The sequence below is a fragment of the Haliotis rubra genome, unplaced genomic scaffold, assembly GCF_003918875.1.
Source record: "Haliotis rubra isolate DU_JTF1 unplaced genomic scaffold, ASM391887v1 Scf176, whole genome shotgun sequence".
In the NCBI taxonomy this organism is placed as follows: domain Eukaryota; kingdom Metazoa; phylum Mollusca; class Gastropoda; order Lepetellida; family Haliotidae; genus Haliotis; species Haliotis rubra.
The window spans coordinates 1247653-1263774 of NW_025765736.1; the positions used below are offsets into that span (position 1 = coordinate 1247653).

General features: G+C 39.7%; 1 protein-coding gene and 1 long non-coding RNA gene across 2 annotated transcripts in view; both read right to left on the minus strand.

The window, feature by feature from the left end:
- Positions 1 to 4934: 4934 nt before the first annotated feature.
- LOC124273076 lies at positions 4935 to 8476 on the minus strand. The gene is made up of 2 exons (XR_006897538.1): positions 8436 to 8476; positions 4935 to 5444 (listed from the first exon to the last, which is right to left on the minus strand). It is a non-coding gene; the product is annotated as an uncharacterized LOC124273076 (long non-coding RNA).
- Positions 8477 to 9116: 640 nt separating this feature from the next.
- Positions 9117 to 16122, minus strand: part of LOC124273077 — a 65148-nt gene continuing 58142 nt past the window's right edge. The window contains 2 exon segments of the mRNA XM_046708290.1: positions 9117 to 9880; positions 13056 to 13224. Coding sequence (XP_046564246.1) covers positions 13077 to 13224 — 148 coding nt within the window. The 3' untranslated portion in view covers positions 9117 to 9880; positions 13056 to 13076.

The window sequence follows — 16122 nt, forward strand, 5'->3', positions numbered from 1 at the left end:
TTGAACTTCGCCAAAGTGAACTGACAACGATCAGCTGCCTTTGCGCGCGCGATAATTGTGCGCATGTCCGGATATGGCCAAACGGGCGATCAGAAAGGTCAACATCTGGCTTGTGTTTGAAAGCAAATTGTCGGGAATTATACAATTTCACAGTTTTGTGGGAAAATATCAAATGTAATGCAATTTGGATAACTGATGACTTTATACCTAAAACTGCGATTTACGTAATATTTCCGTCCGTTGATCGATGCACAATCAAATAATATATAAGATTATATCTGTCACTAGCTCGATCTTGATCTTTTTATGAAAATAATGTTCGAAATGATAGTTTGCTAAGTTGGATACCTATTACCAATATGAATTATGTATCAAATTTGCCAAAGGAAACAATTAGTTGACATTTTGTTGGTTCCTTACGTTGAAACAACGTTGACAACTAAACGAATCTCGACTAACTTTCTTTGGTCGCATGATAAACGTTGAATCAACGTTTATGAAAGGTTGATCAACCAAACAACCAAAATTCAACGTTGATTCAACGTTGTGTGCCCACTAAGGTCCACTTCTCGGGCGATCGTTGGTCAAATTGAAGTTGTTTGTAGCGGCTCCAAAGTCGGGATATCGTTGTTTTGTGAACATTTAGGTGCCGTGCATAATATATGCGTAACGTGTTTACGATTTCTACAAGCAATTGTTTTCTGATCAAACGAATTTTTTCGTATGCACTTTGTCATTGTAGCCCCCATAACCATAGTGACTGCGTTTAATACCAGACATTCCCTCGGGAAACATTTCTTGGAATCATTCAAGCCGTTGGTACTGCATTAGTGTATCAATATAGAATGTTTTTACCGAGATGTCTTCAATAAACGTAAATACACATTATGAAAAGTAATACAATAAACTTCGGTTATAATGAACTTTATTTAAGACATTTCTGATTTTGTTTCTTAAAACCGAAGTGTGTGACAGACATTTCGACTAAACATGCATAGTCACAGGACCCATGACTCCGGGACCAAAACAAATCCGTTGTATCCTATAGTTCCTCATAAGGGGGGTTCGTTATAAACGAGTTTTACTGTATTACTTATGGGTGTGACTTGCATGTATTGCGAGGCGAGGCGAAATTGGGTTTAACGTCGTGCTTGGGAATATTTCACTCATATGACGACGTGCATGCGTGTGTACGTGTATGTGCGGCTGCTTGTACTATCCCAGACTGAAGCTGGTTTTGTAGTGCTAGCCCACTGAGATACCATGCCGCAGTGAAGCATGATTATCCCACTCAGACACATTATACTGACTCCGAGCCGACCAGTCCTTGTTGTACCCATTAATGCCGAGCGCCAGGCAGGGACCAACAAGTAATGACATTGCATGTTATGACAATAAGTAAAAGTAAGTAAAGCGAGCATAGCATAGGCATCTACACGCTGTATGTGATCAATTCACTGTTACCTAGATCCGGACAGAGGCTAAGTGAGCAGGTCCTTGGAAGCCAGAGTTCGCTGACTTTCTGGTTGAATAGTGGCGGCAATGTCCTTGTCACCGTCACCGTGACGCCAACGTTCATGACACGTGCCAATATAGAGCTCTCCCATGTAATGAGCTGAAACAATTTGGCACCGGCAACCATGACGGCACTGGAACAATTGTTCTTTTTTTTTGTTATTAATATTTTATTTGCTGTAAACAATATTTCTTCCATTGATCTACCTGTTGTGGACATAATGTTTCAAGAGATTAAAAGTTTTGGTTAGTTTTCAAAACTTTACACATAAAGATAAACAATTTAGCTAAAAGCAACACTAAGTCAAATACATCGTCATATATATATATATATATATATATATATATATATATATTCCTTCAAGCTAAACAGAATACGTTGAAGATCAAATTTCAAATTATGAATATGTTGGCATGTCATAAAGTTTAATAGTGATTGACAGAAGCTTCGAACGTGTTTCCACTCAAAAACTAAGTGAACTATAGTTTCAACTTCACATTGATAAAAGTGCATAAATTGCTTTCAGCTAAGTTGATATACATAAAAGGGAGTTAGTTGTATAATCTTGTGAATGTTTCAGAACTAAAATCATGTCAATTTAGTATCTAAAGTAGCCTTTAGTGGTTTTACAAATATTTTTTCCTGCTCTAATTCAGTGAGAACACATCCTCGCTACTTATGTTTAACTTTAGTGAGTATTACATGCATTCAAGATAACATGATAACACCTAGCACCTTTCTTAATTGATAACAGTGTCCTGACAACAGGGTAATCATCCAGTTGGGCAAAAGATGTGGGTCTTTTTTCCCACTTATCCTGGTATTTCGTTACAGCTTGGATCAACCGTTGATAATGAAGGCAGTTGATATTAAGTTCAAAGGTGTATTGAGTGAGTGAGTGAATTTAGTTTTACGCCACACTCAGCAATATTCCAACTATATGGCGGCGGTCTGTAAATAATCGAGTCTGGACCAGACAATCCAGTAATCAACATCGTGAGCATCGATCTGCGCAATTGGGAACCGATGACATGTGTCAACCAAATCAGCGAGACTGACAACCCGATCCCGTTAGTCGCCTCTTACGACAAGCATGGGTTACTGAAGATCAATATTCTAACTCGGATCTTCACGGGTACAAAGGTGTGTTGGAATTGCTCAAGTGATAGGTAGTCTCGTACATTGCTGACGCCTCTATCAAACCGTGTAGAATGAAAAAATAACCTCTTTACAAATAGCGATGTCTTTGCTGTAAAATACAGGTTCTGTTATAAAGTCATAAACTAATTCAAGCTGTATTTTCTTTGAGAGCTTAGCAAAGGCAATGACAGCGTCGAACTAAACCATTATTGAGTTTTAATGTTTTAGCTGGAAAAGCATTGCCAAATATGGCTCGATTTTGACAGTGAGGAAAATAAGTAAAAAAAGAATATTTTCCATTTAGATTCATTTGTGATATCCAACAGTTCTCTTTACCAAGATAGCTTCAGTGAATTTACATAGGAAACGTCGTCTACCTTTACAGATATGCACATTTAATCTTATCTGATTTACAATTCCATAACATTTTATACAACTCCTTTGGGAAACGACCGGATGGTAGTGTCAGAATACGTCATTCAATTTTGAGTAACGTCTTGGTAATAGGAATCCTTCTACCGTCGGCAACCTTGACGGCACTGGAACAATAGAGAACCGACAACAATGGCGGCACCGGCACCAAACTACGACAGTATGCTGGAATATTGCTAAAAGCGGCGTAAAACCATACTCACTCACTCACTCACTACGACAGTAATGCAGTGACGTTTCAACAATCGTGACGTCAGTGGAAACATGACATTTTAAACCTAAGACATATTAATGGGTTTTGTGAGAGCTATGCAAGCTTAGAAACCAAAGCAGTTTTAACAAATGACGATAAAATACCTGTGAACCAATTGTATCAACGTTCTTTGTTGAGTGAGTGAGTGAGTTGGGTATAACGCCCTTTTCATGTAGGTCCCTGGCGTTTACAAATTTGGATCCAACGGGCAAGAATATAGCGGTGACAGACCAAGAAAAATAAACATGTTCTAACCCATGGTCATAGGTTTCTGGGGTACCTCAGATATGTAATCCCTCACAGTGAACTGCGGTGCCTTAACCCTTTGCAGAAAGTCATATAGGAAACTGCCATAACCAGTAACCTTTAAGAAACACACCCTTTCTTTATTGAGCAGGACCTTGCTCGCCTGAACAGACAGCTTGACAAGAAATATTCTTAAGCTTTAACGATGATTAAAACTTCGCAATCAATAATACCAATTTATTATTCTTCTAACATGACACTATTTCTTGCATATCTCTCCAAAACTCGAAGCATATTCCTGATTTTTTGCAAACTTGTTCTTTCAATTTCCTGATTGCTCTGTTTCATTTCCCGTGGATCCGCAATGTTGTGCTACTCATCTCCTGTGTGTGCAGGATGTGATGTGTGTCGATGCACCAGGATCCGATGTGGAAAGGAATCCTCTCAAATCCAATGATATTAAAGACGACAATGACAGAGAACAAACAGTCTCGGTTGTCTGCCGAATCAGATTCATGCGTACGAGCCACGTCGCTGCCAATACGTCATAGCGACCGTTTCGGTGAACACCAAAACGTCTAGAAACAACGTTATGTGCAATTCCGGTTTCAAGCATTCCCTTTGCACACAACCACTCATTTTCAAATATGTGTGGCGTAACTTTTAGAAGGTTTGGCCAAGTATTTTTTAAAGAGTTTAATCACTTCAACGTTTCAATCTTCTCGGGCCTCAATCTTCACGGGTGCATGTGTGCTGTGAATGTGTGAGGTATGTTTTCACTCCTGGCGACTTTTTTGCATGCAGTGACCTAGATGCACGTGCAATATCACCGCCATCATGAGCCATGAAAAAAAGGTTTGTACAGTTTCATGTTTGATGGAAATTCCAGGACAATTCCATTTCAATGTGATAGTATTTTAGGTGCAGAGGATTTTGTCGCCAGAATTTATTAAGCTGACTCTATGGCATAATTGAGGTGCTGTTCTTTATGACCTTGAACCCAGAAATTCACACATTCACTCGTGTTTTACTTGAGGATCAAAGGCACTATTCCCATGTATATATATATATATATATATATATATATGCAATAATTAATTTAAGTACGTACACTCACCTGCAGCAATAGTCCAGCATGGTGACTCAAGAAACAGTTTTCGCATGGAAATGGAAACGAACCTAGGCCTGCAGCCCGACTGAACTAACACTTGGGCCAATAGGCGCTCGACATGGTCAGAGCCATATCACAAAAGCTGGCCATCCAATCACCATTAACAACCAGCCGAGATAAGTCCATGGAATCCTCAGGAGACATAACAATGAAGACAATACACAATCAACAACCTCTGTGATTCAGTGTCATTTATTCCATGCCAGATTCTTGTAAACAAAAAGAACAACGGACGGAGAGTAGATTGAGTGAAAGGGTGAGTATTGTGTTACCCTGCTTTTAGCAATGCTTCAGCAATATCATTGGGAAACTAGAAATGAGATTCACACATTGTGCCCAGTTCAAGAATTGAACCGGGTCTTTGACATGACTAGTGAATGCAATCCACCACCCAGTCAGTAGAAGGCACAACTTAAAACACAACATTTACAAAACATGAATTCTTACTTCTAAACATTATACATACAGCAAAGAGAAACATTACACTGTAGACCCCTAAAGAACATGAAAGCACTATTGCTGTTTATGTCACACAGCATTCAGTTTTGAGTACATGTCTCAGAAGTATGCCAAATGCCACCAAATTCTGAAATATGGTCATTCCAACATACATCCATTTGTACGTCTGTGATTGTTTTTATTTCCAGGAAGAATCAAACACAAGCAGGCATCTTGGCAAAAAGAACCTGTAAATTACAAAATAAGTTGGTTTTACAATAGATAATATCAAATAGGTTGCACTGTTAAAAAAGCATGTAAAAATAATGGAAATATAAACAGAGTATGTGAGGCTAGATGCGATTTTGACTCCCTGATTAAGTTTTCTATTTTTTTGCTAAACTGACTAGTGCCACAGAAATATAATCATAAATTCTGTTTATTTAATAACAGCAAATTACTTTTAACCAGTTTCACTAAATCTTCACACAGTTTTTGAAACAAAAACTCTATTGATATGCTGCATTATGAACATTACAGAAACAAAACATAATGCAGTATCGATACTTGTAAGTCACGCCAGAAAAAAAGCAATTCAATATTGATACTGGTAGGTGACAACGGGTGTAACAGAAAACAGTATCAATACTTCTAGGTCACATGAGACATAACACAATGCAGTACAGATACACGTAGGTCACACGCCTGTGCATTCGTGTGTGTGTGTGTGTGTGTGTGTGTGTGTGTGAGAGAGTGAGAGAGAGAGAGAGAGAGAGAGAGCCCAATATACATTTATATGGGACTGATAAGTGCATATGCACATTGAAACTTCATATTTATGTCAGTGTGACAACATAAAAGCTGTCACACACAATATATTCATATAATTCTAATCAATTTCCATATTGACCCAATGACCGAATTGCAATGCCTGTGACAATGACGATCAGCAAACAAACCATTGACAATACGCCTCACTGGTAAAGGGAAGTAACTCTAAATTCCTACTTCACTGACAACTAGATCCATTACCAAACAAAGGATTTTCTAGCCAATTCTACATCTCGGTTTATATACAACACACTCACATGAACTGTTTAGGAAAGGAAAGTATTATATTAAATTCACATCTGTCATTTAGTTCACAGTAAGCTCCAGAGAGATGCAATCTGGGAGGCAAGGTCGCTCACCCTTTCACCAACACCTAGTATAAGCATTATCTGATAGAAATCCATTGAAAACTGTTTATTATATACTTGGAATCGTACAATGGACTGTGCTTGTAGTGGAGATTTATCAGTATTGAAAGGATTTTGTTATTTAATTCGCATTTCTCATATGGGTGATATATAGTGTTAATTGTCCAACAAATATTTTAACAGTTGAAAAACATCCACAACTTGTAAACATCTGCTTGGTTTGGTTGCTTCTCTTGTACAGAAGCTGTTTAGAAAAAAATGAACAGGCTAAAACAAACTATAAACTATCTGTCCTTTATGAATAAATGACATTCAAAGCTGCGAATTATGGCAGACTTTCAGCGGTTACACACAATCTGATAATCTATACTAGTTATCTGTAAAGTTTTGAGAGGGGTAATCTTTTAAATACTGATTTCAGAGAGAAAATGAAACAAAATCCACAATAACTGTCAATGAGGCGTCCTATTGTTCAAATGATGTAATGACTTTATGAAATATGAAATATATATTTTCTTCTTACATTATCCTCAACAATGAAGAGACCGCCTCCGTGGTGTAGTGGTTAGAGCGTCCGCCCGGGAGAGCGGAAGGTCGCGGGTTCGATCCCCGACCGCGTCATACCAAAAGACGTTAAAATATGGTACTTGTTGGTCCCTGCCTGGCGCTCGGCATTAATGGGTACAAACAAGGACTGGTCGGCTCGGAGTCAGTATAATGTGTCTGAGTGTGGTATTCATGCTTCACTGCGGCATGGTATCTCAGTGGGCTAGCACTATAAAACCAGCTTAAGTCTGGGCTAGAACAAGCAGCCGCACATACACATACGCATGCATGTCGTCATATGAGCGAAATATTCTCAAGGACGAAGTTAAACCCAATTTCACCTCACCTCACCTCAACAATGAAGAACTATTATGTAGGGATGGCTAAAAATATTGACAATGAGGAATGTCATCAATAGGAAACCTATTATCAATAATCGATTGATATTGAGGTAACAATTACCAATATCTGTGATCTGTATAGACAGCCAGCCCTACTGTTATCACATACATTTTCACTTGACTAATCAATACTGAGAAAATGTACAGATAAGGAAAGTTATAACACAGTATCAGGAATGTTATAACACAATATCATTCGATATATAATTGTGGGTAAAATTAGAAAAATATGAGATGCTACAAATAGAAAAAAATATGAGATGCTACAAATAGTCCTGTTTTATGTAGGAAATGTAAAGTCAAAGAGGATGAATGCTGATGGAGATAGAGAAACCAGTTTGAAAATTATATACTGAGGGCAACAAGTAAGGGAACACATGACAGTACAAGTGTTTGTTATTCTTTTCCATGTTCCTAAATGCTGGCTTTGTGTGGCATTGAGGGTAAAAATCTGAGAACTGATAAAGGAACATTGTAATGAAGTGTTGTTCCCTTATTTCATTCTGTATTTAGACATTAAGAAATGCTGTAATTTTCGGTGCCACAGCTTACAAAGGAATGATAACCTGAACAGTAGTTTCTGGAAGAACTGTCCGAGGGGCTGTTCCAAAAATGCTACAGGTAATCGCAATAATGTGCCATGCAATGTCATGTCATGTCACATGTCACCTCATCACATGTCATGTCACCTTATATGTCATGTCACATGTCACCTCAGGTCAGGTCACCAAACGTCATGTCACCTCATGACATGTCGTGTCACCAAATGTCATGCCATGTGACATGTCATGTCGAATCACATGTCGTGTCACCTCATGCCATGTCACCAAATGTCATGTCATGTCCCCTCATGTCATGTCGTGTCACCTCATGTCATGTTACCAAATGCCATGTCACATGTCATCTCATGTCACCAAATGTCATGTCACGTCACCAAATGTTATATCATGTTACCAAATGTCATGACATGTCAAATGTCACTTCATGTCATGTCATGTCACATCACATCATATCACATCACGTTATGTCACATCACATCACACCATGTCACATCAAAACAGTCACTATTACACAACAAAGGGAGAAATCTCACAGCATGAATACAGCAACACATTGTGTGAGTCAGCAACACGTGTGAGTCAGCAACACATTGTGTGAGTCAGCAACACGTGTGAGTCAGCAACACCAGGTAGTTGTCACACATATAACGTCCTCCCTGGTATAAACACTCCAGATCAATATACATATATCACAGCTGCCACATCGGCAATATACTTACACCAGCAACGTAAAAATAAACAGTGAATTAATATCAGCTATTATGACCAGTCACCCTGAGAGGAAAAATACAAGGGTTTCAAACCCTCGACATACATAAGTAGATATACAGGTTGATGTAGGGGAGAATACATGTCACTTGACTGAACAGTGCATAGTCCCCAACATAGCTGAGGACTTTGGTCCATAGGTTCATCTTGTATTATCAAGAAGTATCAAATCCCTGAAGAAGTAATAAATCTCTTTCAAAGAAGTATCAAATCTCTTTATAAATCTTTATATCTCCTTTAATGAGATATCAAATTACTTTTTAAGAAGTATCATATGTTTTTAAAAAGTATCAAATCTCGTCCAAAAGAAGTATCAAATCTCTGACAAATCCAACACATTGGCATGGTGTAATAATAACACCTTGTACTAATCAGTATCAACCAAAAACACTGCTGCATTAACTGTAAAAACAAAATGCCCTGTCATATCACAGAGGCAGGTCCAAGGAATCTTAAATGTGTCTTACTGCAAAGCTTCAAGACTGTATCAAGAATAATATGTGTGAGAAGACACAGACTTAAAATCAGTTACATACGTGCAGCCCCAATGACTCACTTCAAGTCCCAGACATCACAAATATCGCCTTGTGTCAAATGAGACGTAATAAGATAACCTTTTACTATTAGTCTAAACTTGATACTTGCAGACATATAAAGTGTACACTGAATGGCTAAATTTAATCCCACTCTGTTGATAATCCTATCTATGCCTTGGGACATTGTTTCATAAAAATAGTTATAATTATCATTAGGACTCATGGAATGTCTGTGGAATCGTAGGAACACTTCTTGAAAATAAGTAGGTGACAGTGACCCACTTTCCCCCCAAACCAAACTTTTGAGTAATATCGAAATATGTGAACTGTTTTACGATGAAAAATATTGCAGCTATATCACAGCATGTGAGGGCGAAAGTGATGCTGGTCTTGGATCAAAATGGTGAAATCCACACGCAAAGGTATGGATTCTTATTGCCGAACATAGATCACATGATATCGCAGGTTTGCCTTTTCCACTTTGAAATGATTTCTGATTGGCTGATCAGATCACATGACATTGCAAGCTTGCGAGGTCTGTCTCTTCAGAGTTTTCTTCACAGGTATGGGATCAGGTTTGGCAATTTCTGCCACCTGGTCTTCCTCTTCATCTTCATCATCACTGTCATCATCATCATCGTCATCGTCATCATCATTATGTTGAGATTTTTTGCCTGAATAAAAATATAGCAAGGTCAGTCACATTGGACAATTAAGTATATACAAGCTTTGTATAAGGTGTTATATAGTAACTTTTTTTTTCTTTTTTTTTTATTCATCTTTTTTTTAGGTACAAAAACATGACATCAAATCAAAACCAAATATAAAGTTTGTATACAGAGTTTGGAGGTATCTTACATTGACAAGCATATCCTAACAGATGAGTGAGTGAGTTTAGTTTTACGCCGCACTCAGCAATATCCCAGCTATATGGCGGCGGTCTGTAAATGATCGAGTCTGGGCCAGACAATCCAGTGATCAACAGCATGAGCATCGATCTGCGCAATTGGGAACCGATAACATGTGTGAACCAAGTCAGCGAAACTGACCACCCGATCCCATTAGTCGCCTCTTACGACAAGCATAGTCGCCTTTTATGGCAAGCACATGGGTTGCTGTCCTAACAAATGACATTGTAGGAATAAGGATCATTTGTACATTAGTACCAATCAAACAGTTGATGGCAATCAGACCAGAATCCAACAAATTTGGTAAAGTTACAAGAAGGGATGGCCTGTGTTCTCTCGATATTGTACATTTTACTTATTTCCTTCCAGATATGTAGTAACTTCATAATGAACTGACTTTATACTTTTGGAAATCAGCTATAGGAAATGTCATATTAGAATAAATTAGTTCAATGATTACATTTACAGATTATATCTATATTGTCATTGGTAGAGGGTCACATGACCTGCTTGAAAGCAGGTTACTGCCATGAGACCCATTATATGTTTCAGCCAATGGAGTCAAAGGAGAGAAATACTATCAGCCAATCAGTAAGAGGGTAAGACAAAACTTGTGAATCTCTAGCTGTTTCCTGTGATATCTGGTGATTCAATCATTGAAGTGGAACACTTTCATGGATAGACAACTTCTTTGTTGCAGTAGTGATTCAATCATTGTTGAATTTGTTGCTTATTTTAATTGAAATATAGTTGTTTAAGATATGATGTACTAAGATATACAACCAACAATAATAACGGAACTGATGAAATCACAGTGAATGTGTAATCGCTTTAAATGTCCACAAATTCAATTTCGGCCGTGAAGTTTAATATCTGGTGTGTCCACCATGTTGGGCGACACGTACACGAGACTTTGATGGAATGCTGTTGATTAACCTCCGGATGGTTGTCTGTGGTTTTGCCCGCCATTTCCGCCCGAATTACTACGCTACCCCAAGCTGGGCCAGGCTGACGGGTGCGGGGTCCCTGGCGTACACCCTCCGGCCAAGAACGTCCCACAGATGTTCAATTGGTTACATGTCTGGGGACTGTCCAGTGAGGGCCAGTCCAATGTCTGTACCCTCTCATCGGAGATAAGCGGTGACGACTTGGGCACGATGTGGTCTGGCGTTATCATCTTGGAATTCAAACCTCCTGCCAGTAATTCTAGCCAGTGGAGCCACAACAGGACGCAAAATTTCGTCAACATATCGCTGACCAGTCAACTGTCCATTAACGATGACCAAATCGTCTGTCATGTGTAATACCGCATCACACCATGACACAACTGCCCCCATACTGACCATGGTCAAAAATTGCCATTCTGGCATACCGCTCACCACTCGCACGGTGGGCGAGCTTGCTAAGGCTAGTGATCCAGCGAGGTTGAGGTGTCGGGATCGAGCCCACCTGTGACCGGGTGTAAAAACCTTGGTGTCAACTTTGTGTGCAGACTCTTTCAGTGTTGTCACAACCCCTAGTGTACAGTACACAACCCCGTGCATTTAAAAGAACCCACAAATCCGTTGGTATATCCGTTGGAATACTTGCAAACACCTAGTTGCGGGTACAGCAGTGTGCAGTGAACATGGACAAAATACTGTGACTCTGTGTCCCATGGGAACCTCGTTAGGATGAGAAAGTCACAATAACTCAGTGCGCCTAGTGGCTGCAAGAGTTGTATACTCCCCAGGGAGTTGAGATTGATAATACAATGTGCCGTTGAGATTGACATCCAAAGATCGAGGGGAAAATACCAGCGCCTTGAGCATGCACTAGTTGCCTGGATATGTGCGCTATATAAATATCCTATAATAATAATAATAATAATAACAACGTTTTCTGCAATCTGTGAATTGGAGGCAAAACCTTGACTCATCCAAGAACATGGTGTAACGCCAATGGCGCAACGCCCGTACCTGATGCTGCCTAGCCCACACCAATCTTTGGTGCCTATGGTGAGCTGTGATGGTGCCACCCTTCACTGGCCTACCTTGCTTTCAGACGGGCTTGATACTCGCTTCTTAACGGTTGATACTGTAATTCGTCGTCCAGTTATTGTAAGGAATTCCCTATTGATAGCAGGTGCTGATTTGAACCTATGGTAAGGGCCGTTAATGTAAAGAGACGATACTGTCTCGGTGCCGTTGATTTCGGTCTACCACGCCCAGGTCTCATTGCACCCCGTCCATTTGACGGTACTTGTCCCACAGGCGTGAAATTACACTTTTTGATTTACCCAACATTCGGGCAACTTGGCAAAGAGGTGTTCCCCCCTCTATCATACCCACAATTCTCCATTTTTTCTGTTCATTGAGATACTGCATTTTTCAGCGTGTGTTCAGCTCAATTGCAATAGTGATTGTGAGTTCTCCAATAGGTGGTAACAGTTTAGCTTCTGTGTGCACGTGCATCACGTGTTGTTCATGCATCATGTGGAATTTCATTGTGATTGGATGTTGCATTCAGCTGCAATGCCATGGTATTGCACACGTACACCCCAACGTTGGCTGCATTCTAATTCTTAGTTCCCTTATTTTTTGTCGGTAGTATATTACTGCTGGCTCAGGTCAATATCAGTTTCTTTGCTCCACAAAACATGATCACTAAATGCACTTATGTATGATCAATAATTAATTAATGTTTTTTATGCTTAAACTGATCAATTAAATTCATAAATATCTGAGAAGTGGTGCTATGAATATTCAGGTTTAACACAATAGGGAATACCGGTATACAAAACAGATGCTTTACAACTCTATGAAAAACACATCTGATGACTATATTTTGAAAAACATTTAACAATAATCACTGAACATTGATAAATTATGTGTGCGTCCTTCCCTTGCCACTCATATCATTACAGTGTAAAACGATGTTCTATAAAAATATTTAGTTCTACCATCAGCTCCCTCCCCTGGTTTCATCTCTTCCTCAACATCGTCTTCCTTCGACTTCTTCTCCAGCTGTTCTTTGTATCGAAGAGCCGTGGAGCTGTAGGACATCTGCTCATGTTCACAGCACAGCCACAGCGTCTTCCCGTTCGGTATAGGGCGTTCGGCATGTGACACCTAGATCAAACAAGGTATAGTGAGTATAGGGTCTTCCCATTGGCCATGTGACACCTAGATCAAACAATGTATAGTGAGTATAGGGTCTTCCCATTGGCCATGTGACACCTAGATCAAACAATGTATAGTGAGTATAGGGTCTTCCCATTGGCCATGTGACACCTATGATCAAACAATGTACAGTGAGTATAGGGTCTTCCCATTGGCCATGTGACACCTAGATCAAACAATGTATAGTGAGTATAGGGTCTTCCCATTGGCCATGTGACACCTAGATCAAAAAGTATAGTAGTAGGGTCTTGACACCCCATTGGCCATGTGACACCAGGATCAAACAACGTAGGGTCTTCCAGTGAGTATAGGGTCTTCCCATTGGCCATGTGACACCTAGATCAAACAATGTATAGTGAGTACAGGGTCTTCCCATTGGCCATGTGACACCAGGATCAAACAACGTATAGTGAGTATAGGGTCTTCCCATTGGCCATGTGACACCTAGGATCAAACAACGTATAGTGAGTATAGGGTCTTCCCATTGGCCATGTGACACCTAGATCAAACAATGTATAGTGAGTATAGGGTATAGGGTCTTCCCATTGGCCATGTGACACCTAGATCAAAAACAATTGGCCGTATAGTGAGTAGTATAGGGTCTTCCCATTGGATCAAACAAGGTATAGTGAGTATAGGGTCTTCCCATTGGTGTGACACCTAGATCAAACAAGGGTATAGTGAGTACAGGGTCTTCCCATTGGCCATGTGACACCTAGATCAAACAATGTATAGTGAGTACAGGGTCTTCCCATTGGCCATGTGACACCTAGATCAAACAATGTATAGTGAGTATAGGGTCTTCCCATTGGCCATGTGACACCTAGATCAAACAACGTATAGGGTCTTCCCAGTGAGTACAGCGTCTTCCCATTGGCCATGTGACACCTAGATCAAACAACGTATAGTGAGTATAGGGTCTTCCCATTGGCCATGTGACACCTAGATCAAACAATGTATAGTGAGTATAGGGTCTTCCCATTGGCCATGTGACACCTAGATCAAACAATGTATAGTGAGTACAGCGTCTTCCCATTGGCCATGTGACACCTAGATCAAACAATGTATAGTGAGTATAGGGTCTTCCCATTGGCCATGTGACACCTAGATCAAACAATGTATAGTGAGTATAGGGTCTTCCCATTGGCCATGTGACACCTTGATCAAACAATGTATAGTGAGTATAGGGTCTTCCCATTGGCCATGTGACACCTAGATCATAGGGTTCCTCCCATTGTATGTGGATCAAACAATGTGACACCTAGTGACAGGGTCTTTCCATTGGCCATGTGACACCTAGATCAAACAATGTATAGTGAGTACAGCGTCTTCCCATTGGCCATGTGACACCTAGATCAAACAAGGTATAGTGAGTATAGGGTCTTCCCATTGGCCATGTGACACCTAGATCAAACAATGTATAGTGAGTATAGGGTCTTCCCATTGGCCATGTGACACCTAGATCAAACAACGTATAGTGAGTATAGGGTCTTCCCATTGGCCATGTGACACCTAGATCAAACAATGTATAGTGAGTATAGGGTCTTCCCATTGGCCATGTGACACCTAGATCAAACAATGTATAGTGAGTATAGGGTCTTCCCATTGGCCATGTGACACCTAGATCAAACAATGTATAGTGAGTACAGGGTCTTCCCATTGGCCATGTGACACCTAGATCAAACAATGTATAGTGAGTATAGGGTCTTCCCATTGGCCATGTGACACCTAGATCAAACAACGAATAGTGAGTACACGGTCTTCCCATTGGCCATGTGACACATGGATGATATCACAAATTTACTTATTGGGAATTAACATGTTTTATTACACAGGGTCCAATTATTCATGCGACACATGGATGATATAAAACACACTTTCAATTAATAGAACACATTATCATATATCTAGAAAATATTACACCATACATAGTAGATTTCACCATAGTAAATTCCCATGCTCATAATAAAAGCACACGTTGGGTTGACCGATTCTGCCAGGTAGTTTTGGTAACATCTGGATTCTCTGTGCATTTAAAAACATCAATACTCTACAGCCAAAGCTGGTATATGTACAGTGTGAGGTTGCTTATCGAGGTAACAACGTAGCAGTCTACACATAAATATGTACATGGACATATGGAGGCTTGTAATGCAAAAACTGGCATCAAGATATATATTTTGACATTGCTAAGACTCGTAAGTGGCAATATATACCTTGATGCCAGTTTCTTGTGTTAAGCACCTGTATCTGCACCCAGCAATCCAGTGATTGACGTCATCAGCATCAATCTGTGCAATGCAATACGATGACATGTATCAACCAAGTCAGTGACCCTGACCACCCAGTCCTGTTAGTCGCCTCTTATGAAAGCAATGGGTTGCTGAAGGACATTCTAACCCAGACCAATTCTTCATGGGATTAAAACCAAATGACTCCCTAAAACTGATGGTACCTGAATGGTCCATTTTTATTAGTTTTGTTTGAGTGGCATTTTAGAAGTTGCTGGTATAGAGATGACACAACTTTATGGATGATCAACTTCTTTATTTTAACAATGGCGACGTTTCGGTATAGATTCTTATACCGATTTCAAGCATATGGGGGAATGAAGTGGTACACCAGTTTATATACAAGATACGATAAAGAGATAACAATAACAAGAGTGGGGAACAAAGCATCAAAGAAAGTTACATGATGAGCTACAATAGCATGATGATGAGCTAAGATAACATAAATGAGATGAGTGGGATTACCATGAGCCAAGATACATAAATGAGATGAGTGGGATTACCATAACTTACATTCACTAATTCTCATGGTAATCCCACTCATCTCATTTTGTTA